Source organism: Cavia porcellus, unplaced genomic scaffold (assembly GCF_034190915.1).
Source record: "Cavia porcellus strain 051 isolate PalLab524CR breed Dunkin Hartley unplaced genomic scaffold, mCavPor4.1 scaffold_18, whole genome shotgun sequence".
Taxonomy (NCBI): Eukaryota; Metazoa; Chordata; class Mammalia; order Rodentia; family Caviidae; genus Cavia; species Cavia porcellus.
In genome coordinates this window covers 16,889,884-16,915,354 of record NW_026947501.1, presented here as the reverse complement: position 1 = coordinate 16,915,354, position 25,471 = coordinate 16,889,884, and the positions used below count along the sequence as shown (strand labels likewise).

The following is a 25,471-nucleotide window of genomic DNA, read 5'->3' as shown; positions in this document are numbered from 1 at the left end:
AGAGGGGCCAACTGAGTTCAGAACTCAGAATAACTGTGGGCTGGCACCATCTAGTAGCTTCCAGTGACAAGGTCAGACTGCCGAGTTCAATTTGGCAGGAGGTCAGAGAATTGAGCTCAAACTGGCAGGAAGCCAAGTTCAAGCTGGCAGGAGACACATGGATAGCTATAGGCTGAATGAATCTGGTTCCAGCCTCTCAGTCAGAAACCAGCCCAAGCTTCAGTGGAACTAATGGTGCAGGCTTGCTGGGATTATCCACTATCCCATGTAAATCTATGGCTGGTTTGCTGGGATTAATCAATTTGGATCTGGACTCCATCTGTCCACATTATCTACTAGTGACATCACAGACATGCCTTAAAGTGGACATTTTTTTCCTCTTCTTTTTTCTGGGTTGTTTTATAAGAGTATGAAAACAATTTCTAGGGTTTTTTTTTTTTCTCTGTTCTGTTGTTTTTATTTCTTCCTTCTCTTTCCCTCCAGTCTTCACCAGTTTCCTGAAGTTTCTAAGATCTTCCTTTGTCTTTGTCCTCTAGCCTTGTTTCTAATCTTTCTCTTCTTCTATTTCTCTATTTTTCCCTTAACCGCTTTAAAATTTTCTCCCATGAGGGTAAAATCACCATTATGAGGGCTTACTCTACACAACTGTCTAGTTCATTTTAGATTTTGTTATATAATCACAAATCTAGTTCACACGGTTAAAGGTGGCAAATTAACAGTTACCCCAGTTTGTCATTTTCTAGGCTGTTGCATGCTATTAGCCAAGATGACAAAAAATTCTATAGGCCAGTGCCAAAGAACCAGGGGCTGGGCCAAGTGGGCAATTCCTCATCCCTAATAAATTTAAAAGGTGAGATCTTGGAACAGACACAAAATTCAAAAATCAGCTACACCTGGAAGATAACTTTGAGCAGCAGTCATTTTCTAAGGGTTCTAAATACTAGCACTAAAGCTATTAGCCATAGGCAATTTACAGGTATTAACTCAGGAATTAAACTAAGAAAAAAGAAGAAAATGAGAAGACAGTTAAACAAGATGCAACCCCAGATGGCCTGCTCAGTAAAGGCAAGCTCAGGGGGCAAAGAGGTAGGACAATCTGAAAACCACCCAGTTGGACCCTCTGAAGTGCTAACAGCAGAAGTAACAAAGCAGATGAAAGATGCACTAAAAAAAAAAAAAAAAAAAAAAAAATCAACTCAGAAATAATTTCTCAGATAATTACAGAGATGGCAGCTATAATGAAAGACATGCTTACTGACTCTAGAGCAGACACAGGTTAAAAAAAAGATTAAAGGAGCTTAGGAAAATGATGGAAACCATGAATGTCCAACGTAGAAAAGAAATGGACTCCATGAAACAGATTCAAATAGATATACAGTAGATTAAAAATTCCATTGAAAGAGCCACTGTGAACCACAGAATTTCAAATGTAGAAGACAGGATTGCATTTAGCAATCATGAAAAGTAAGATTTCTTAAAAATAGCAAGTGGCCATGAGAAATCAACCCAGCTGCTTACAGATGATGCAAAGAATACTATAAGACTGACTAGAATCAATGAGAAAGCAGGGGATAGTACAATGATTAAAAACCTGTTCACATCCCTTTGAAAGGGATGAAAGTGAAAGCATTCACTTTGCTAAAACTAGTAGAAACATTGCAGTATGCTGTGTTGAAATTAGGAATGGTTTTTAAACTCTTTGAACAAACTGTGCACATAACCAGTTAGGAGATAAAACAATACAATGCTTGTTGCCTTCTTAATGTAAATACCCTTAGGTTATCATTTAATAGTTTAAAAATACTGTGGTTTAGTAAAGTTGATACTTGGTTATAAATATAACACTTTTTTTTAACTTAGAAAAAGGATTATTTTTAGCCTAGATTAATCATTTTCATATTTTTTTATTAGTTTTTTTTGTCTTTTTCTTTTTTATCGGTACCAGGGATTGAACTCACGACCGCACACCTGCAAGGCAGGCACTTATGCTGCTGAGCTAAATCCCTAGCCCCTAATTTTGTACTTTAAAAAGAAAAAATTCAGAAAAGAAAAACAAAAAGCGAAAGAGACAAACAACAACAAACCCAAAACAATAACAATATAGGTTTTCAAAACAGAATGAAAGAAATTTAACAATGGTTGTTATATTGCATATTATCTTTTTTTCAAAGAAAGAAAAAAAGAAAATTAAAAAGAAAAAAACAAAAAAATAGAAAAACAGAAAAAAAGGTAGAATACAGAATTCAAAAAAATTAACATCATAAAAACGCTAGTTGAGGGGGCTGGGGATTTAGTTCAGCGGCATAAGCGCCTGCCTTGCAAGCGGGCAGTCGTGAGTTTGATCCCCGGTACCGATAAAAAGGAAAAAGACAAAAAAAAAAAAAAAAAAAAAAAAAAAAAAAAACCAAAAAACCAAAATGCTAGTTGATACATTACACATTGTCATCTTGAAAATAGTTGCTAAAGTCACAAAATCAAAGCACAAAAAGTGGCTAGACAATGACAGTACAAACCCTTCTGTTCAATGATCCAACAGAAATTCAGTAATATGGTCATCTATCTTACACACTATATATACCATTATATCCTTTAGCGCACTTTCCTTGCCTTTCATTTTCACAATATCTATTATATTTTTTGGATCCCATTATTCTGTCAGTTTTTATTATTTTTTACACTAGAGAGACAATGTGATATTTACTGATGTCTTATTTCACTTACGAAGATAGTCTCAACTTGCCTCCATTTACCTATAAAAGCCTCAAGATCATCCTTTTTATAGCTGAGTAATATTCCATTGTATAAAAATACCACATTTTTTTATCCACACTGCAGCTGATGGGCATTTTTGTTGTTTCCAAGATTCAGCTATCACAAATTGTGCTGCTATGAACATGGATACACATATATCACTGTGACATGACCTTTTCACTTTTTCTGGGAAAATAGCCAGGAGGGAAACAGATTGAATGGAACCTCTAATCCTAGCTTTTTGAGGAATCTCCATACTGATTTCCATAGTGGCTGCACCAGTCTGCACTCCCACCAACAGTGGAGCAGTGTTCCTTTTTCCCCTGCATCCTCACCAACATTTGTTATCAGTTGTTTTCTTGATGGCGGCCATTCTTTCTGGGGTAAGATGAAATCTCAATGCTGTATTAATTTGCATTTCTCAAATGACCAGTGATGGTGAACATTTCTTCATATATTTATTTGCCATTTGTGTATCTTCATCTGAGAATTGTATGTACATCTCTGATGCAAATTTTTGGAGAGGGTCTTTGAATTTGGAGGGTTTGATGTTTTTCAATTCTTTATATGTTCTGGATATAAGTCCTTTATCTGAAGGACTGTTGGCTAAAATTCTTTCCCAATCTGTGGGTTTTCTTTTCACTTTGTTGGTAATTTCTTTTGAAGTGCAGAAACTTTTTAGTAATATGAGACCCCAGTTGTTGATTCTTTGAAGTATTTCCTGTGCGGTTTTATTCATGAATTCTCTGTCTACTCCATGTCATTTTCATATTCTTTTTTAAAAACTTTTTATTATTTTGAAGGTAGTAAAATACAACAGAACATGACAGAACAAAGCCAATTGAGACAGTATAGTGAAATTGGTACAGAACTTCACAGCAGTTACTAGGATAACAGTAATAGGTATCACAGTATATCTCGTTATCATCACATTAGTTGTTCTTTCAATCATGTATAGCAAAATAAAATGATGTACAGAACATTATAGAACTTATCAAAACAGAATATTGAATAGAACAGTACCATTAATCAGAATAAAGCAAAACAGGAGAAAAAATATTTGCCTTCAAAAAGATGGTAGAAGGAAATTCCCCTTATTTGTTATATTGTATATGGTCAGCCTCCCAAGAGATGCTCAGATCTCTGGTTCCCATTTGCTATAGGGGGGGAGGGAAAGTGGGATGTTTGACTCTAAGCCCTGCACCAGTGGGCTCACTATTGCTTAGCAAGGAGGCAAGCTAATTGCTTGGTTTCCCAGCGTCCTAAGTTCCAACATGGTGCGGATCTCAGGAGACACTGGTGGTTCTCCCACTGGGGCTGCCACAGTCTGTCACACCACAGCCACTTACCAGGGAGGCAAGTTACTTGCTTTGTTTCCCCCATTTTCATATTCTTTTTTTTTTTTTTTTTTTTTTTGGTCTTTTTCTTTTTTATCGGTACTGGGGATCGAACTCATGACTGCCTGCTTGCAAGACAGGCACTTAGGCCACTGAGCTAAATCCCCAGCCCCCATTTTCATATTGTTAAATGACACAGATTTAAAGTAATACCAAGAGCTATGTATCGGAACTTGTTTTTAAATGTTAAATGCTACTATGTATATTAATGTAAAATAATGTTAATTTACTTAGATTTTCAGTTTTTACTGCCTGATATAGCTGTAAGAAGTTAATTTTTGTGTATTATTACAGTGTCAGGTGATTTATATTTGATGTTTTGTAAAACTCAAATTAATGAATATACTGTAGCATGGACCAAATAAATGGCATCTGTGTAATCATGAAAGAAAGAAAGAAAGAAAGAAAGAAAGAAAGAAAGAAAGACACCTGTTCACATAAGTTATGACAGAAAACTTCCCAAGCAGGGAAAAAGAACTTAACATACAGGTAAGTGGGGCATACAAAATTCCAATTAGTCATTATCAAAAAACATCGTATATAAAAATGGTCATGTAATAATCAAGACTCCAGAAATTCAACACAAGAACAGAATATTAAAAGCTGTTAGGGAAAAGAAACAAATCACCTAAAGGGAAGCCCATAAGAATCACACCAGGCTTCTCAGCACAAAGTCTCAAGTCAAGGACAACGAGAAGTATTTTAAGTTCTAAAAGAAAACAACTTTCAACTCAGATTGATGTATCCTGAAAAACTATCTTTCAAAACTGATTGAGAAATAAGATACTTTCATGACAAAAAACATCTGTAGAAACACCAAACTAGCACTCCAAAATGTTTGAAAGACATTCTAGAAAAGGGTAATAAGGACTACAGCGCCATGAACCCCAACAGAAAGGATCCACCAGGGAAGGCAAACAACTAAGAGGATTGGGGGAAGAAAGGGGAGAGCCAACAACAGGAAAATAACATGACAAGGGTAAGTCAATACATTTCAGTTATAACCATCAATATTAATGATCTTAATTCCAGTCAAAAGACACAGACTGGCAGAATGGATCAAAAAGCAAGATCCAACAATATGCTGTATACAAGAAACACATCTAATTCAAAAAGCAATTTATAGACTGAAAGTCAAAGAATAGAAAACAATACTCCATGTGACAGGAACCCAGAAAAAAGCAGGGATAGCTATTCTATTTGCAGACAAAGTGCATTTCAAGCCAAGAGTGACAAAAAAGAGAGACAAAAAAGGTCACTGCATCCTTGTAAAGGTCTTGAACTCACTATTTAGTCCAGGCTGGGCTCAAACTCACAGTAATTCTTTTGCCTTAGCCTCTGAAATGCTGGGATTACAGGTATGTGCCTCTACACCCAGCTCATTTAGCCTTTCAAATTTCCAAATTCCTCTCCCAACCCTTCACTGTCTATAGAGAATCTCTTACTTCACTAAAATCTGAAAATGCCAACTTCAACATCATCTCCTGCCAGATGTAACAACCAAATGTAATCTAAGGTCTGTAAGCAGATCCTAGTTTGAATAAACCAACAATAAAAGACATTTCTGAGGATACCATGAACTCTGATTAAGGAGTTATTAATTTTACTATATAATATTTAGGAGCACCCACTACAAGTGAAATATAAGTACACAATGTAAATGTTTCAGCCAAAAAGAGAAATAAACTAAATATTAATCTTTATTAAATTAAAGGTATAGAGGCTGGGGATTTAGCTCAGTGGCATAAGTGCCTGCCTTGCAAGTGTGTGGTCGTGAGTTCAATCCCTGGTTCGATCCCAAGAAAAACGAAAAAGACAAAAAAAAAAAAATTAAAGGTATAAAATTCTATTTTTCTTGTGTTATAACATTATTGTGAGTCTAATATTTCTATCTTCGGAAAACTGAGGCATAGTGCTCGCTTCGGCAGCACATATACTAAAATTAGAACGATACAGAGAAGATTAGCATGGCCCCTGCGCAAGGATGACACGCAAATTCGTGAAGCGTTCCATATTTTTGAATCAAAACAGAGCCGAAGATCAATGGAATAGATTAGAAGATACAACCACAACTACAAACACACTCAACCACCTTATCTTTGATAAAGGAGCCAAGCAGGTTCACTGGAAGAATGACAGTCTCTTTAATAAATGGTGCTGGAAAAAGTGGCTCTCCATTTGCCGAAAACTAAAGCTAGACCCATGTCTATCACCATGTACTAAATTAAAATCTAAATGGGTCAAAGATCTGAATATTAAAACAGAAACACTAAATCTTTTGGAAGACAAATTGGGTAGAAACCTTGAAGACATAGGGGTAGGTAGAGAATTCATGAACAGGACTCAAACCGCACGGGAAATACTTCCCAGAATCAATAACTGGGACCACTTCTTATTAAAAAGTTTCTGTATGTCAAAAGAAATCTCCAGCATAGTGAAAAGAAAACCCACAAACTGGGAAAAGATTTTAGTGAACTCTCTCAGACAAGGGACTCTTGTCTAAAACATATAAAGAATTAAAAAACTCAGACCCCCAAAATTCAAAGATCCAATCCAAAAATGGGCATCTGAGATGAATACGCAATTCTCAGATGAAGAAATGCAAATGGCAAATAAATACATGAAAAAATGTTCATCATCATTGGTCATTAGAGAAATGCAAATTAAAACCACACTGAGATACCATCTCACTCCTGAAAGAATGGCCAGGATCAAGAAAAACCGACAACAAATGCTGGAGAGGCTGTGGGGAAAAAGGAACTCTCCTACACTGTTGTGGGAGTGTAGACTGGTGCAGCCTTTGTGGAGGTCAGTCTGGAGATTTCTCAAAAAGCTGTGATTGGAAGTCCCATTTATTCCAGCTATTTCACTTCTAGGCATATTCCCAGAAGAACTGAAAGCATCATACCACAGTGATATATGCGCACCTATGTTTATAGCAGCACAATTTGTAATTGCCAGATCTTGGAAACAACCCTGGTGTCCATCAACTGAGGAATGGATAAAAAAGTTGTGGTATTTCTATACAATGGAGTATTACTCAGCTATAAAGAAGGATCACATTGAGATATTTATCAATAAATGGGCGCAGCTTGAGACCATACTCATAAGTGAAATAAATCAATCTCACATGTGTGAATACTGAATAGTTTCCCTAATGTAAGTAATGATTCAAATATATTAAAAAATGTGGTAATCATGATTTCCCATTATGTGGCCTTGAAGCCTTATAAAGTTTTCACTTATTAATTGGAAAGGCTTTATTCGGGGCTTCTTGATATGGAAATATTTGAAGCTATAGTATATGAAGTTTTATTCAAATATTTCAAGGAAAAAGACAGACACTATGGTAACTACTATTAAGTTGGGTTATTTGGTGGTGAAGCACTAGGTTGCTGAAACAGTCAAGCTTTGACCTATATTGTTATATTGTTATGTCCTGTTTTATCTCAATCTCTCCCTTATTCATTAAAAAAATTATTTAGTTATTTTTTATGTTTTTTTTAATTAAGGGGAAAATTTTTAAAAATTAGCAGGATATATAATAGTAACTTTTTTTGATTTCCTATTAACTTGTTTTGAAGTCCTGTAATACTCCCACTATCTTGTTTTGACTGATTAGACTCTGTTCCATTCTGTATGATAGTATCAAGTTTGAGGGTATAGGCAACTTTGAAGGCAATAAGATTCACTAAAGATGCCCATTCTGGTTTGACTATTGTCTCCTTTGGAAGTCCTGTAATGTTTACAATGCTTAAGTTTTATTGGTCTTGTTCTCTACTGTTTTGTTCAACTTTATAATATTTAATGAGATAGACAATTCTTTTTAAGGAAACAAGAGACATTGTTGATAACCATTGTTGATAACCTTGTACTCTGTTTTACATCATGTGCTATGTCTATCCTTGGTTTTGACTGACAGCTTTGTTTTGCCATATTTGACTTTATTTTCTCCCCCCCCCAAAAAAGTAATAAGAACGAAGGAGTAATAAAACCCAAAATGTGTAAATTTTGTTGTAAAAAAGAGCTCTAAAGGATACAACAGCAAGAGTGCTTAGGGGTGTTAAATAGTTGACCATATTAATGTTTTCGGTTGGATCACTGAATGCAACTGTTTGCAGTCTCACTGTTTGAATGTCCACTTTGTATGCTTTGATACTGTGATTTAAGCAACTATCTCTAAGATGATAATATGTAATCTATTAACTGGTGATTTCTTACTGTTTTTTTTTTTTTTTTTAGTTCTGTATTACTTGTACCCTTACACCGCTTTGTTTTGTTTTGTTTTTTCTCTTTTTCCTTTTTAATAAAATTTAAAAAAAAAAGAAAAAGAAAACTGAGGCATAGAGAAAAGTAACTTACTTGCTCAAAATCATGAGTGATTAAAGTGGCACAGCTGTGATTCTAATGCAGTTAGCTTTTTTCTCCCCATGTGAACTCCCAGCTTCTGAACTATAATGCCCCTTATTGTATGGATCACAGTTTGTAAGGTAGTAGGCTTGGAGTGGAGGAACAAAGCAAACAGGAAGCTTAGGAAAAATTACTAACAAACTAACATATGTAAAACACTGAAAACAGTACCTAGCATACAGCACACACTATAAAAGTATTAATTACTAAGACTACTTGTTCCACAGAAAACTACTATGTATAGTTTATGTAAGCAAAGGGAGGCTTCAGGAATCAAATAAATGAGAGAGCCCGAGACAAAGAAGTTTAAACAAGTTTCTTCACTGCAAAATCCCTCATGTCTTCAAAGTATTGTCTTAGTCACTTTCCCATCACTGGATACAACACCCAACACGCACAGCTTGAAGGACATGAGATTTATTTTGGCTGACAGTTTCAGTTCATAGCTGGCTGCTCCAATGAAGAAACAGAATGAAAGATGAGCATGGGGGCATGGTGGAGGAAAAGCTGCTCCCATCACCACAGCTAGAAAGCAGAAAGAGAGTTAGGGACAAGAATATGGTATTCCCCACGGACAGGGACAGATCATGCCCCCAGCGATCCACTTCCAAGCATGCGCTGACTACTAAAGCACATTTAGCACCTGAATTCATCAATGGATGCATCTATGACTGATATAGCGGCCTTATGATCCAATCACCTTCCACACAACATACGACAATTTTGGAGGACATTTTAGATCTAAACCATACCATGTATTAATGCCCCTCTCCAAGAAAGGCATACCAAATACTCTATTTTCAAACCTCAATTATTGTTAAATGTTCCCCCTACCTCCAAAAATAGTAACTTTGTTATCAAAAAGGCTTCAATAGACCAGGTTTGACCACTAGCCACACAACCCAACTAGCAGAGATGAATGGTGGGCAAAGCATGAAAGAAATGTATGTCCAACACTGGGAAGAAATAAGACTAACATCATAAGCCCAGTCTTCCCACTGTTAAGTTAGCTCCACTAAATAAATGGCCAGACCTGGTCTGCTGAGGCCCCAGAGCTAGGTTTCTCCAACTCAGGCCTCCAATAACAATACTTCAGGCTGTCTAAACATTAAAACATGAAATAACCCAAGACTTTACTTGCAAATAGATTCCATTCTAAGTGCCTTGGTTACTTTTCCCTCATGGCTGGGACAAAACATCCAACATCCAAAATTAAGGAAGGAAAGGTTTATTTAGCTCACAGTTTATGGAGGTTTTAGTTTATAATCAGTTGGCTCCACAGCAGCATGGCATGGCACTGGGGCAACATTTCAAGGCAGCAGAAGACAGTAAAAGCAGCAAGAGCAAAAGGGGGAAAGAGCAAGCCTCTTTTTCTCCCTTATATTGTAAACAGACTTACTCCTACACACACCAGGGTAGCACTGGTGTAGCATTCACACCACCTCTGTACTCTCCTCTTGCACAGGGGTTAAGGACGTTTACAAAGTAAGGACCCTGGCTCCCTGCTGAGTTGATTAAACTTCTAAACTTTTCAAGTTGACACAATGTATCAACCAGTACACTAAGTAAATATACTGTATTTGTTATGAAAGATATTAAAACTACACACAAGTCTCTAGGACTTTAAGAAATAAATTACCAAATCAGAAATTAACACCAACATATTGATTAGAATGACCAAGTTCTAGAACATAGATAAAATAAATGCTGGGGAGTATGTGGAGTGACAGTAACTGGTAAAATGAAAAAATGATATAGCCACTTGAGAAGACAGTCTGGCAGCTTCTTCTAAAACTAAATATTCTAACTATGCATTGATCTCCTTGATATTCACCCAAGTGAACTGAAAATTTATGCCCACACATAAACTTGCACATGGATGTTTAGAGCAGCTGTATTCATAACTGCTAAAACTTGGAGAAACCAAGATGTCCTTCAGTAACTGAAAGGAGAAATACAGTACATATAAATAAGAGAGTATTATGTAGTGTAAAAAATAAATGCACTCCCAAGTGATGTGTTTTGAAATTTGGGGTTTTTTTTTTCCTCTCTGAACTAAAATGGATTTGAAAAATAAATAAATAAAATATGTTACTAAACGTGACAGTTAATCTTGATTGTCAACTTAAGCGACATCTAGATTAGTAAAACCCACTTTTGTGTTCAGGTGAGTTTTGGGGGCATGACCTTGGAAACTGTACCTGGCTGTTTCCTCTGCTCTCTGCTTCCTGGCCACCATGACTTGAGCAGCTTTCCTCTGCCATTCTCTGGAGGTATATTTTTGCCTTCTAGCCCACTAACCATAGACTGAAGCTTCTGAAATCATATGCCAATATGAACTTTTCCTCACTTAAACTGCATAAATCAGGTATTTTATCCCAGGAATAGAAACTAGATCAATATACTGTGAAAGAAGCCAACATGAAGCCGGGTATGGTGGCACACTCTTATATTCCCAGCACGGGGGAGGTGAGGCAGGAGGATGGTTCCAAGTTCAAGACAAGGGGAGCCCAAGGCCAGTCTAAACTGCACAGCAAGACCCTATCTCAAAAAGTCAAAAAAAAGCCAACATGACATATTATATGATTCTAATTATATGACATTCTGGAAGCCAGGAGTGGTGGCACATGCTTATAATTCCAGCATTTGGAAGGCTATGACAGGAGGACTGTCATGAGTTCAAGGCCAGCCTAGGCTACATAGTGAGTTCAAGGCCAGCTTGAATTATAAAGCATGACCCTGTCTCAAAAAACAAATAAAACATTCAGGAAATGGAGACAAAAAAGATCAGTGACTGCCAGGGGAGAAGAATACAGCAGATTTTTAGGGAGGAAGGGAAATGAAAGTGTATGTCTACAAAAATGTTCTTAGGGATGGTATTCATAATCGCCAAAAAGCAGAAACAATTCAAAGGCCTACCAACTGATAAATGGACAAATACAATATGGTAGTCAAGCCAGGTATGGAGTCACATACTTGTAATCCCAGCACTTAGGAGACTGAGGAAAAAGGATTGCTATGAGTTTAAGGCCAGCCTGGGCTACATAATACTTTCAAGGCTGTCCTGAACTACACAGTGAGACCCTGTCTCAAGAAAAACAAATAAAAACAACAACAAAAAAGAAGACTGCCAACTCCAGGAAACAGTCAAAATTACATAAGGTTATTCATACCAGTATTGCCTAGGTTTACACTTCTTTTCTTCTAGCCACATCACACCAAAATCTCAACATATCTTTTGTGAAAAGGAAGGAGACCAACAGATGGAATGAGAGGAGGGAAAGGATATAAAAAAATTTAAAATGTGTTATGTAATGAACAAGTACCAACTCTTCATGATGAATGTAATTATTATATACATAATAAAACATACTAATTATTTTTAAAAAGTTTATAAATTAGCTTAGTTGATAAAAGTATAGGGCAGAAACATGATCTTAAAAGAAAGATTGAGAATTCAAAGAATGATTTTAAGCAAAACATCTTAGATTGCCTATCCAAAAAAAAAAAAAGATTGGTGGGGCATATACCTTTGATATGAAAAATGAACCATTATCTTTCTGATGATGGCATACCCCACCCCCAAACCAATACCAAGAAAGAACTTCCTATAGGTTTACAAATTCTATACCTATAGGTTTACAAAGTTTTTACCACCAAAAATACATAAATATTCCCAGCTCCAACCTAGTACATTTTTCCATGGGTCCCTGATCCCCACAGAATAAAATTCAAATGTACTGTAGAGTACTCCTGACAATGATGATAACCCTTTATCATCTTATATCTCAGATGCTTCATTATGACTTTGGTAACCCTGAACTCAACACACATGTCTTAATACTGTTCTCCCTATGTAGAACTACTTACTTTGCTTGTGAAAATCTTATCTCATTATAGCCTAGAAAGTAAAATTAATTACAACTCACTCATAAGATTTTTTATTTTGCTTTCAATTCTTTTTTTTTTTTTAAGTAACCCCATGGTTTGTTTTCATCTGAATACATTAATTCTGTTTCCCACTCAGAACACTGTGAATCAAAGTCTGCTATATTCCAAACCCTCACAAAGTAAACCTTTATGACAAAGTAACAGATATATGCATATATGTAACAGTCTAGTTAGTGGCCACTGATTTTTTTTTTTTTGCCATTGCTTTTAAGTCTTATTACTTACATATATGTTCACCTTCCCTAGTAAACTATAATTTTTTTAATAAAATACAGTGTCTTACTAATCCTTCAATGCTTAGCATAATTGTACTTTTCTAGCAGTTTAATGTATATAGGAATGAGCTGGGCATGGTGGTACACACCTGTAATCTCAGCACTCAGGAGGCTGAGGCAGGAGGAGCACTGAGTTCCAGGCCAGCCTGGAGGACAATATAAGACCCTGTCTCAAAAACAAACAAACAAAAAATAGTTTATAGGAATGAATGAACAACTCCATATTTGTTCATTTTGTTTTGCTTTGGCACTAGGAATTGAACTCAGGACTCTGAGCTTCCCACGCAGGTACTTGTGTCACTGAGCTATATCCCTGGCCCAAAAATTCCATATTTGCTATATCACCTGAATAAAAAGAATACTACAATTCTGCATCATCTATCTTTCAGTTTACCTACCTAGACAGAAGAAAATTAATGACCACACCTAACCCAATGGGACAGGCTTACAATTTAACAATTCAAAAAGCCTGACAGACATTCCATAAAACTGGCAGTGTCTGTTTTCAAGTCCACTAATCAAGCCAGCTTTCCAACCTTAATATTCTAAATGACTAAAAGAAAGCTTAGTATCTGCTTCAGCAAAATCTCTTGAGGCTAGATATCTTGAAAGCAATTTACTGTCTTCCACATTACCCAAGTCTAATTACACACTATTACGCTAGGGTTATATTAAATTACATGTTATTCAACAAAATGATCTATAATTTTAGTCACTCTGAAACTAATTTACATGCTAACCCAGAAAACATGCAAAACAAAGTCAATGGTGATTATATGAACTTGATTCTTAATCATTTTCCTCTAAACAGATGTTTATCCTCATCGTGTCTTTTTCCTATACAGGTAATATATAATCTTTGGCCAGAAGCCCATAAAGAGTGTTTTAAAATTAGTATAATTAATAGCAACTCTCAAATTTCATTTATTTTAATTAACTATAACATGCATAAAGTTACAAAAGGGGAAAAAATAAACCTCCCAAACTTTTATAAAACAGCCACAAACCTAAAGAATCTTTAAAAAGGAATATAAGATTTTGTCCTAAGAGTAAATCTTCAGAATGCTTTCAAAAAATAATCCCATATCACAGTTAAAGGTCAAAATCACCAAGTTTTCTAATGTCATAATACAAAACATTATAAAATCAAGAGCTGGTTATTTTCTGTATTAAAGGCTATAAAACTAATTACCATCTTCCACATTTCTTCTTGTATAGTCTATTATGATAAAATTTTAACTAATATAATATTGAAGTCTGAAATACCAAACAGAATACATCAAAAGAAAAACAACTGTTAGTTAAGGGTGTAAAAAAACAGAGCTCCTGTTTGCAACTATATAACTTGAGAAAGTACAGTAAATTAATAATTAAAGAAATAAAATAGCAGCAGCACTGCCAAACTCTATAAATTATAGTCTAGTAGCACAAGCTCACTAACTGGCTTGCATTCTGCCAAGTTTGTTTTTCTGGTTCATTTACTTGCCTTCTATGTTCTTAATTCTAAGGAGGGATGCCCATCTCTCCGGCATGGGGGAAAATTCATCCTGAAGCACAAGAAATGTTTGCTGCTATTAAACACTCTAAGTAACAGATTAGCATTTAACGTCATGAGGAAAGAATTTACCTTTTTCTAAAAGAATGGTTTTAGACCACTCACAGATATAACTGTGAGAAAGACTTCAAAAATAATTAGAAAGGAAAGGGGAAAGGGCAGGGGGAGGGCAGAGGGAGGAAGGGATGGGAAAAAAGTCCATGTTTTTTCCTTCCCCTTTCATTATTAGAGCTATCTCTGCAGTACTACTGACACTCCATAAACCTTGTGGGAAAAAGTACATGACTAGTGTAGTACCCAATTCAAGTCTACGTTAACATTTATGTTTACAATTGTTTAGAGGTCATCCCTTATTATAATCAAAGCCCCATATCCTGCCAAAATTCATAGGTCTGTAACAGGAGAATAAACATGGGACCTATGGAAATTTAGAAGATGCAATAGTCAGGTATGCTGGTACACACCCCGACACTCTGAAGGCTGAGGCAGGAGGATCACCATGAGTTTGAGGCCAGCCTAGGCTACATAGTGAGTTCAAGGCCAGCTTGAACTATTTTGACCAAAAAAAGAAAACAGGAAAAAAAAAAAAAATATATATATATATATATATAATATACATACATATATATATATATGAATAAAAGAAAAAACCTTACACAATTAGCTGTACTAGTTACTATGTGAAACTATGTGAGAAAGGTAGCTTTTTCTGTCAAAGGGAATATTTAAGAGAATAAGTCTGCATCTCCCAAGAATCAGCCATGTTGGAACTTTCAAGAAAGCAAGGAGCCAGCCCTCCTGGTAAGTGGCGTGAACTGCAGGTGTGCCAGGGAGAGAAGTCAGCATCTCTCAGGAGCCTACCAGCCTACCAGCCATGTGCAGGCTAAGAATCACACATCCCGTGTCTCCAAGCCCCCATCAGCAACTGGATGGTTTCAAGGTCAGCCGCAGTTGATAGCAACTAAGGTACATAAAGGAAATAAATGCTTGTATTGTTGGGTTGATCATGCTGAACTGGGATCAGAGATCTGAGCATCTCTTGGGAGGATGACAGTATGCAATATAGCAAATATGGGGGATTTCCTTCATTCTTTGAAAGCCAATATTGTTTTCACAGTTTTGCTTTGTTCTGATTGTTTTGCTCTATTCAGTATTCTGTTTTGAATGGTTTTGTAGTGTTCTGTTTTTGGTTTGATTTTGCTATACCTGATTCAATGGACAATAACCGTGAAGATAACAAGATATATTATAGTAGCTATTATTGCTATCTCAGTATCCTGCTCCGAAGTTCTGTACCAGTTTCACTGCATTGTCTTGATTGGCTTTGTTCTGTCTTGTTTTGTTGTATTTTACTGTCTTTAAAATAAAATTTTTTTTAAAAAAGGAACATTTAAGATGACTCCGTTTTACACAAATCTCTATCTTTGTAAAATCTTACGTTTGTAAGATGTATATGCGCTTATTTCACCATTCCTTAGAAGGACAACTTAAAACAAAGGGCTAGGCTATGTCTGTCAGGTTAGACACATGGCTTAATACATAAGAGAATGAAAACTTAGCACACTACTTCTGTGTGCTGGCTGGCTTTATTTAGGGTAGCCACATGCCCTTCTGCAGAAGTAAAGTTTGCCTTGTTGAGAACCTTTTCAGAAGTCTGGTTTCTTTCGCTGTTTGTGACACCAGAAAAAAATTTTTTTTTTGTACCAGGTATAGAACTCATGACCTTGCACTTGCCAGGCAGGTGCTTAAGCCATTAAGCTAAAGCTGACCCAGAAACTTTATGTCCAACAACCATTTACGAACTATTGGGTAGGCCAGGGATATTGCTCAGGAGTGCAGCACCTGCCTGGCAGGTGTGAGGTCCTGACTTCAACTCCCAGTACCAGTATCCACAAAAAATGAAGGAGGAGGAGGAGGAAAAAGAGGAGGAGAAGGAGACGGAAGAGAAAGAAGAAGCAGCGAAGAGGAAGAAGAACTACTGAAGAAGCAAGGAGTGTAGCTTATCAGTCAAGCACTTGACTAGTATGCTCAAAGCCTTGGGTTCAATCCCTAGAAAGAAAACAAAACAGAAGCACTACTGGAGCAGGCATAAAATGTACAAAAAGTGACACCAACTCGTAATCCTAGCACTCTGTGAGGCTGAGGTAGGAAGATGGCAAGTTTGACTAGGGCAATTTAGTGACTTAGCAAAATCCTGCCTTAAATTAAAAATTTTAAAAAGTAGAGGATTACAGATGTAGCAAGACCCTGCCTTAAAATTTAAAAATAGGTACATAAATAAGTAAAGGTGTGCTCCTGTAACTTAGTGTGAAGGCCCTGGGTTCAATTCCCAGTTTTAAAAAAAAAGTATGCTAAGGGACAACAGTATATAAAATGTATAAAACTTGAAGAGAGCACATGTGTATTCAATTATCTATCTTCTATGAAAAACATTTTTCAGTTTAAAAAGAGTTCAAAAGAAATAGAACCCAGGGCACAGGTTCCTATATTGCAGTCTATTTGTAAGGACAAAACAGAGCCAGCTGGGAGCAAAGGAGAGTATCTGTAATCCCCGTATTCTGGAGATTAAGGCAAAAAGATTACTGTGAGAACAGTCTGGACTAAACAGAGAGGCTTTGTCTCCAAAATAAACAAATAGCCAAAATAAATTACATAAAAACTTGTAAAAAAAAAAAAAAAGTATAAAATGAACTGGTCTGTGAGTAGATAAAAAGTGATTCTGTACTGAAGAGAAGAGATACAATGCGAAAAAAAAATAGGTAAATGTTAAGGATAAAAGTAGGATCCTAAGCCTGGCAGATTCCTGGAATCTCACTGCTGGGAGACTGAGGCAGGAGGATTACAAATTTGAAGATAGCCTTGGTTACAAAGTGAGTTCAAGATCAACCTGGAGGATTACATTGTCTCAACACAATAAAACAAAAAAAAAAGTAGGGTGCTCTCTTTGTATCATCAAAAGTAGAATGAAAAAGCACATTATGATATATTCAAGTGTCAGTATACTTAGCAAATGTCAGTAAAATTTTATCTTTAAAGAGCCAGAAAATAAATACTGTAGGCTTTACCAGTCATCCACTCTGTTTGGGGACAAAATTATATATATTATTATGGACAATGAAATTGGAATTTTATATTATTTTAAAGTGTCCCTAAATATGCTTTTTAACTATTCAAAAATACATTTTTAAAAAACTTTTTTAGCTTATTGGCTATACAAAAACAAGCAGGTCAGAGTTAGCTGGGGGGGAGTACTGTTCCTGCTCTATAGCAATGACAATGAATGATCTATAATTATAGGCAATAATGCCTATAACACTGAATAATAGAAGCCACATGGATGAGCACTACTGTAACTGCAGTAGTATGAGGAAGTGATTCCCTGGAGGTGGAGACCCTGTGACCAAAATAAAATACGAAAAGGCTTCTAACGTGCTAGTAGTATTTGATTTCTGACTTTAAGTTCTGTTTATGTGGGTATGTTTATGAAAATTCATTAAGTTGTGAAATTCATCTCAAATGCATATGAGATGTGCATAATTTTCTGTATATACCAATAACAAGGGGTTTTTTCCCCCTCTAGTATTCTGAGATAAGGTCCCTCATTATGCAGTTCAGGCTAGCCTTGATCACATGGTGATCCTCCTGCCTCAGTCTCCTGAGTGCTAGAATTAGAAGCATGCACCATCACACCCAGCCTTGATAATAAGTTTTTAAAAACTGAATATCCTTTCTAATGAATTATCAAGAAGCAGAAAAGACAAACACCTATTAACTTTAGCATACAAAATTAAAGAGAAGTCAGGCGGGATGGTGTCTACCTGTAATCTCAGCACTCGAGAGGCTGACATAGGATAGTCACTAGGAATTCAAGGCCAGCCTGGGCTCTGAAGTAAGTTCAAGGCCACTGTGAACTGTATAGCAAGAAAAAGAGACATATGTGTTGTAGTAGGAAACACACAAAGCAATTCTCAGGAGAAAAAAATGAGGCCATTTTTTAAATCTCTACATTAAAGCCAGTTGTATATTACTATGCAAATCTGACAAAAATATTTACATATCCTGGAAAGCCAGGCATGTGGTATACACCTGTAACCCCACAGGAGGAGTACATAAATTCAAGGCCAGCCTAGATTACCAGGACCTCATCTTTTAAAAAAACCTTTGTATTTTTCTTAAGACAAAAACATAGGTCAGTAAAATAGGTTGTTATTCCTCTTGTGGTCAGAACAGAACAGAGCAAAGTAGGGATTCTGTAAATATTTAATGCATGTATCAAAAATAGACATTTCCTTTCAAATTTTGTCAATCAGGCCCTCTTTCAATCCAAGTCAAATCACTAGACCCAAGAAAAAGGGACTCGGCAAACACAAATCCCGCCTGTTTACCAAAAAACATCACCTCTAGCATCCTTAGTATTAGAGGCACTGCATGCCCAGTGACATTAGTTCAACGGCCGCGGTATCCTGACCGTGCAAAGGTAGCATAATCACTTGTTCTTTAAATAAGGACTCGTATGAATGGCCAGACGAGGGTTTAACTGTCTCTTGCTTTATGTCAGTGAAATTGATCTTCCCGTGAAGAAGCGGGAATAGTATAATAAGACGAGAAGACCCTATGGAGCTTTAATTTACTAGCTTACTCAACCAGTTTCCAACCCACAAGGGCATAATATATATATATATACGAGCCTAAGCTAATAATTTCGGTTGGGGTGACCTCGGAGAATAACAGAACCTCCGAATGATATTAACTTAGATCCAACAAATCGAAGTCTACGTCACCAATTGATCCAAAATTTCTTTTGACCAACAGACCAAGTTACCCTAGGGATAACAGCGCAATCCTATTCTAGAGTTCATATTGACAATGGGGTTTACGACCTCGATGTTGGATCAGGACATCCTAATGGTGCAGCAGCTATTAAGGGTTCGTTTGTTCAACGATTAATAGTCCTACGTGATCTGAGTTCAGACCGGAGTAACCCAGGTCGGTTTCTATCTATTATAAACTTCTCCTAGTACGAAAGGACAAGAGAAGTGGGGCCAATAAACCACCCATGCCCTGATGACCAAAAAATGATATCATATCAATTTTATAATCATCCAAATATCTTCCTACCCAAGAAAAGGGTTGTTAAGGTGGCAGAGCCCGGTAATTGCATAAAACTTAAAACTTTACCCCCCGAGGTTCAACTCCTCTCCTTAACACTTCATGTTTACAATCAACCTCTCAAAATGGTTGCTTTGAGAGAAGCAGAACCCAAAACAGTTTAACATGGGTTTTACTATAAGAATGAGGAAGAAAACTCTGTAGAACACTTCATTACAGGTCAGCTGAGTTTACTAAAATACTCTGCAAACCTCAACTACGTAATCTATTATTGCTGCTTTATCAGTGTGCTGTCCAGTTTTTGAAAAAGTAACATTAAGCACTGACCTGCCAATTCTTCAGAGAATTACAAACATCCTTTGCATTATCTGAATTCTCAAAAATGCTCGGTGAAATTAGCAAAACTCAGTTACATAAAAACTAGAGAACTACAGCAAAAACACTATTTACAGAGCTTTAAATTTTCCAGGAAATGCTATTTCTAAATTCAAAATATCAAGTCAAATGTTTAGATTTCTTTTTGGATAAGAAATTCTCATTGTTGGGCCCTGCCCAACACCTTAGTGGAGGGCACCTATGTGTTCTGTGTCTTGATTCTATATTTAGGAGCATGGCAAAAATCTTGGCTAGGCTGATTTGAAAAGATACTGCTGATGCACCCTAGGAATGAGGGGGCACATGGATTCAGTGTCCCATACCCAGATGGTAAACAGAGCTGCCAAACATTTTTTATACCCAGTGAATACAGATAATGGGGAAGGTCCATATTCAGGGTTATTTTGGGGGAGGAAGGGGCAGTACACAGACCACATTCTCTAGAATCTATTCTACTAACCTTACTCTTACATCTTACTCAAATAAAAGATGTTTTTATACAAAAAGAGACAAACAGAAATTATCATTGTTGAATAGCATTTTGGGGGAGGGGTCTTTCTGAGACAGGGTCTCGCTACACAATTCAAGCTGGCCCTGGCCTCACTTGGTAGCTCATGTTAGTCTCAAACTTGCAATGATCCTCCAGCCTCAGCCTCCCAGGTGCTGGGATTACAGGTATGAACCACCATACCCAGATTAAATAGCAAACTTTGAAGGAATTTTTGAACTACAACATTCCAGAGAAAGAATAAACATTATGTTAAAAAAATAAAAATAAACATTGTTACTTCTAGCATATTTTATCAGTACTATATACATTAGCAAGCCAATATTCTCCTGCCACCTACAGTAGAAAAACAGAATTACAAATACTTTAGACCTAAATGTATACCGTATCAAAAAAATCAAATGTTATTAGTCTCTTCTATTTATATTCTCTACACATTTTAAGAACAAGTGTTTTGTTTTGTCATTTTGAGACAGAGTCTCACTATGCAGCAGCTCAGGCTCATCTTGAATTCACTTTGTAGCCCATGTTGGCCTCGAACTCATAGTGATCCTGCTGGATCAACCTCCCAAGTGGTGGGACAGACATGCACCATGCTTGGCTGTATTGAGATTTATGTTATGGACTATATGAACACCTCATTGCTGTGAAAAAGCTAGAATTTTTTTTTATATTGGGCATTTTTGTCTTTTGAAGAAGTTTTGTAAAAACTATGATATAAAAAGACGTTACTGTATAGCATAATTTTTTAAACATGTTACTGGAATCTCTTTTTACAGAAAGAAAAATGGATAATAGAGTATTGTTATTCTGATATTTTAGACTCAACTTGAGAATGAATTTAACTTTTATACACTTTAGGCAGCATATACGATATTATTAAGACATCAATTTGAATATAAAATAATAGCTATAAAACATCTTTTCTTACCGGGCATGGTGGCACAGAACTGAGAAAAAAAGTGTATCAATTCATAGCAGATAAAGACTTTTTATTAAAAATTTTTATACTAGAAAATTCCAGACAGGATGTACAAAATCACCAACAGAGGGCAGTAATGAGTAAAGAATTAAAAATGAATAAAAGGTGACCTATCCTCATGTTAAGAACTGTCTCTAGAATTCTAATAAACTAGAATTTAGATATAACCACAAGTTTAAAAAGCAAAAGCAAGTAAATGGTAAATATGAAAACTCAGACCTACAAAAAGTTATAATTATAAACGTGAGCAAAAAAAAATAGATTAAAATGGTAGTGTACTGTACTTATACAGGATGTCATTTCCCTAAGACACTGCTCCTAACTCCTGATTTTACGCTCTTAGAGTGCTTCCTAAAAACAAAAACTAGAAGTGAATGGTCTGCTTCATATACATATAAGCAGATGAAATGTTTGCCCTTTTATGATTCATAGAAAAAGCTAGAAAAAAGGCATAGCCAAGTTAGGTAGGGAGCTCCATTCTAAACAGAAAGTGAAGATCAGTACAAACACCAGGAATCAGTGCATAGTACCTAGGCACATCATGAAAGAGAGGGAAAAGCTGCAACCCAGTGGGCACTTGAACCTCAACTATAACCTCTGAAACATATTCCCAGGCAGCTGACAAGGAGACTGTTCACAGGACTGGAGTTTGGCTTAGTGGTAGCAGAGTGTTCACCTGGAATATGAGGCTCTTGATTCAACCTCCAGCACCATTTAAAAAAGAAAAAAAAGAGCGCCTGCCTTGCAAGCAGGCAGTCGTGAGTTCGATCCCCGGTACCGATAAAAAGGAAAAAGACAAAAAAAAAAGAAAAAGAAAAAAAGGCTATTACAAAATGTGCTATAGCCCCTGCTGGTGATTACACTTCCTTTCCTTTCTTTCCTCCTACTCCTGTTAGCTCTATTCATTTTTTATTTCTTCACAGATCATGATTTTCCATAGATGATTTAAAGATAGGAACTCTGCTGTCAGCTGTCATCTATTTGTAAATATCCGTACTCTGTGGAAATAAAGGTAGTTTCATTTTTTTCTTGCCCCTTCCACCAATCTCTCAGTATCCCCACACTATGATCAAATTAACTATTTACCATTTCCTAAACATGCTCTGCATTTTCCCGCCCATTTCTGCTATTTTCTTACCCTAAAATGTCCCCACATGGCTTACCCTAATCTCAGCCTAAAATACTCACTTTCTTTAAGAACAATAAAATAGGGCTGGGGATTTTGCTTAGCGGCATAAGCACCTGCCTTGCAGGCCCATGGTCCTGACTTCAATCCCCAGTATCCAAAAAAAAAAAAAACAAACAAACAGTAAAATGATATCTTGAAGGCGCCTGAGAAAGAATTCATTATCACTTTGCTTATTCACACTTCTTTTTACAAATACTATAGCTTTTTTTTTTTTTTGAGACAGGATCTCACTTTGTAGTATAGGCTGGCCTTAAACTTACTATATAGTGCAGGTCAGTCTCAAACTCACATTAATCTTGCCTCAGCCTTCTGAGTGCTAGGATTATAGGCCTGTGCTACCAACCCAGCTTCAAATACTACAGCATTCTTGCATCATATTTATTTGTGCATGTTCCCTCTTATTGCAGATGGGCATTCTATCCCTGCCCAAAGGTTTTTTGTTTAAAAATAATATTTTGTTACAAGTATAGTGCCATATATCTGTAGGCTCAGCACTTTGGAAGCTGAAGCAGAAGGATCATGAATTAGAAGTCAGTTTAGCCTACCAGTAAATTCAAGGTCAGCCTGGACTAAGTAGAACAGTTTATGTACAGACAATATAAACAATATCTTAGGGTATGTGCCTGGAGAGAAAAAAAACTAAAAATCATGTCTGCTTTGTTTCCCTAAAAACATTAATCCGTGGCATTATTTATAAGGTAAATAGAGATCAAAACAGATGTCACAGCCAGGTAGGGTAGCACCCTGTACTACATGGTGAGACTCTGACTCAAAAAAATAAAAATAGGGCTGGGGATTTAGCTCAGCGGCATAAGCGCCTGCCTTGCAAGCAGGCAGTTGTGAGTTCAATCCCTGGTACCGATAAAAAGGGAAAAGACCAAAAAATAAATAAAAATAAAAATAGGGGCCAGGGGTTTAGCTCAGCAGCACAAGCACCTGCCTGGCAAGCAGGATGTCATGAGTTTGATCCTCAGTACCAAAAAATAAAAAATAAAAACAGATGTCATCTTTAACCTACCATTTCAGCCCCAAGTCAAACAATCAAAGGCTTTTTTCCTTGGTCCTGCAAACCAAATAGCTGTACAAACCCTGTGCTACTAGGCATAGGCAAATGTCAACACTCAGAAAGCCTGCCAGCTTCGCAACCCAGAACCACTCAGAAAGAGTAAGCATCCTGAATATTACTCAGCATTGCACTTTAAGGAAAACAATGGAGAAAATTTTCAGCCATTCTCTTCTCTGAGTATCTCACAAGTTTTATCTCATAATAAGATAGAGATCAAAATATGGTCTACCTAGAAAAGAATAACAGTCCTAATCTTTGGAGATTCTAAGACATTATCTACAAATATGCTGTTCTTCTTGCACTGTTATTCCTTACCCTCATCCCCTGAGCCTAGCAAATACCTCAAAAAACCCTGTAAAATACCAAATTTTCTAAACACTCTCCAGTTACTTAAGAGTAAGCTTTGATAGAGAAAGCTTTCAATAGTGATTTATGATATCAACTAAAATTATTTAGAATGTGTATGATCATACCTATGACTACTTACATTTCTAGGAAATAATCCATTTACTTTTTGTGAAGTAGTTGCTTTATTGTTTTTGTTTCCTGAATTCAAATCCTTTAAATAGAAGCAGTTAAAAAAAACCACACAAAACAAGGACTAAGGGTGTAGCTCAATTGATATAGCACATGCATGTGCAAAGCCCTGGGTTCAAATTCCCAACACCAAAAGTAATATTACAAAACTTCCCTTTAAAAATACAAACAAACAAACAAGATATATATATATATATATATATATATATATATATATATATATCTCACACATACATAGGCAGCAAGGCTGGTATGGTGGCACACAACTGTGATCCCAGAATTTAGGACTGAGTTTAAGGCAAGCATGATCGGTGGCTATTTGAACTCCCTGAAACTTTTTCCTAATCCTTAATGTGGAGCTCTTTTTTGCAAGAAACAAATAAAAGGACACGTAAAATAGCTAGTACATTTCCAATAGACAGGAAGCCAATAAAAATCACTATTTTTACAATCTATTTCTAGCGTACAGTTTGGCACTACTGTATTCCTATGACCAATTCTCCCTTTAAACCAGAGTTCTCCAGTACCACGGTGAAAACGTACATGTAACTATGGAACATCTGAAATACAGTTACTTCTAAATGATGTGTGATTTAAGGGGAAATTACACTCGATTTCAGAAATTTAGTGAAATAATAAAAGCTTAATACTGTGTATAATTAAATGTGAAGTGACAACACTTTGAATAACTTAAGTAAACATTAAAATTCATTTCACCAGGATCAGAACGGCCTGATCTATAGTTTAACTTCCATCTATTAAATATTATCTCTTAACCCTACAGTCGACTGCTTAACCTGTGTTCACTCTAATATACCACTTATCCCAGCAAACACAGCGCTCAACTTCCACCACTCAGGAAAGCTGGCGGACGACCTACTGCTCTGCTCACTACGCTCCTAACTGTAAAGGAAACTGGAAATTGCTACCTACACAACAGACAGGAAAGATGTCTTTTTGAAGGGATCAAAAGTGTTGGACAACGCTGGCGACGGTAGATCTTCTGCAGAAAACAGAGGGAGTTCCTCACACGTAAAGGAGGGGAATGTGGAGGCCGCGGAATAGCAGTTTGAGAAGGAAAGCCTCGGAGTGGGTGGAGGGGGAAAGTCAGAGCTGGCGAGAAGGGTCTGGGCTCAGCGCCCTCAGGGTAGAGCAGTACCTTAAGAATCCCCTTCATTTTCGCCAGAAAAGGGCGAAACTCCTCGGGCGACACCTCTGGATAAAGCTGGCTCCGCAGCAGCTCCTCGGTGATGCCTGGGTGCCCATGGAAAGCGTCCTGGGCCAGGCCGCTCAGCAACCCGCTCAAGCACTTGCTGCCCTCAAGTTCACCCGCCATGGTCTGCTAAGGGCCCGCCCCCCAACAACT

The 25,471-nt window shown here is 36.7% G+C and overlaps 1 protein-coding gene and 1 non-coding gene across 2 annotated transcripts in view; one reads left to right on the top strand and one right to left on the bottom strand.

Annotated features, from left to right (window-relative positions):
* Nucleotides 1-25,471, bottom strand: part of Commd1 (copper metabolism domain containing 1) — a 128,820-nt gene extending 103,349 nt beyond the window's left edge. The window contains exon 1 of the mRNA XM_003467485.5: nucleotides 25,265-25,471. Coding sequence (XP_003467533.1) covers nucleotides 25,265-25,441 — 177 coding nt within the window. The 5' untranslated portion in view covers nucleotides 25,442-25,471. The remainder of the gene's footprint in view (nucleotides 1-25,264) is intronic.
* On the top strand, nucleotides 6,061-6,167 carry LOC111756090 (U6 spliceosomal RNA). Its single transcript, XR_002790584.1, has one exon. It is a non-coding gene; the product is annotated as a U6 spliceosomal RNA (small nuclear RNA).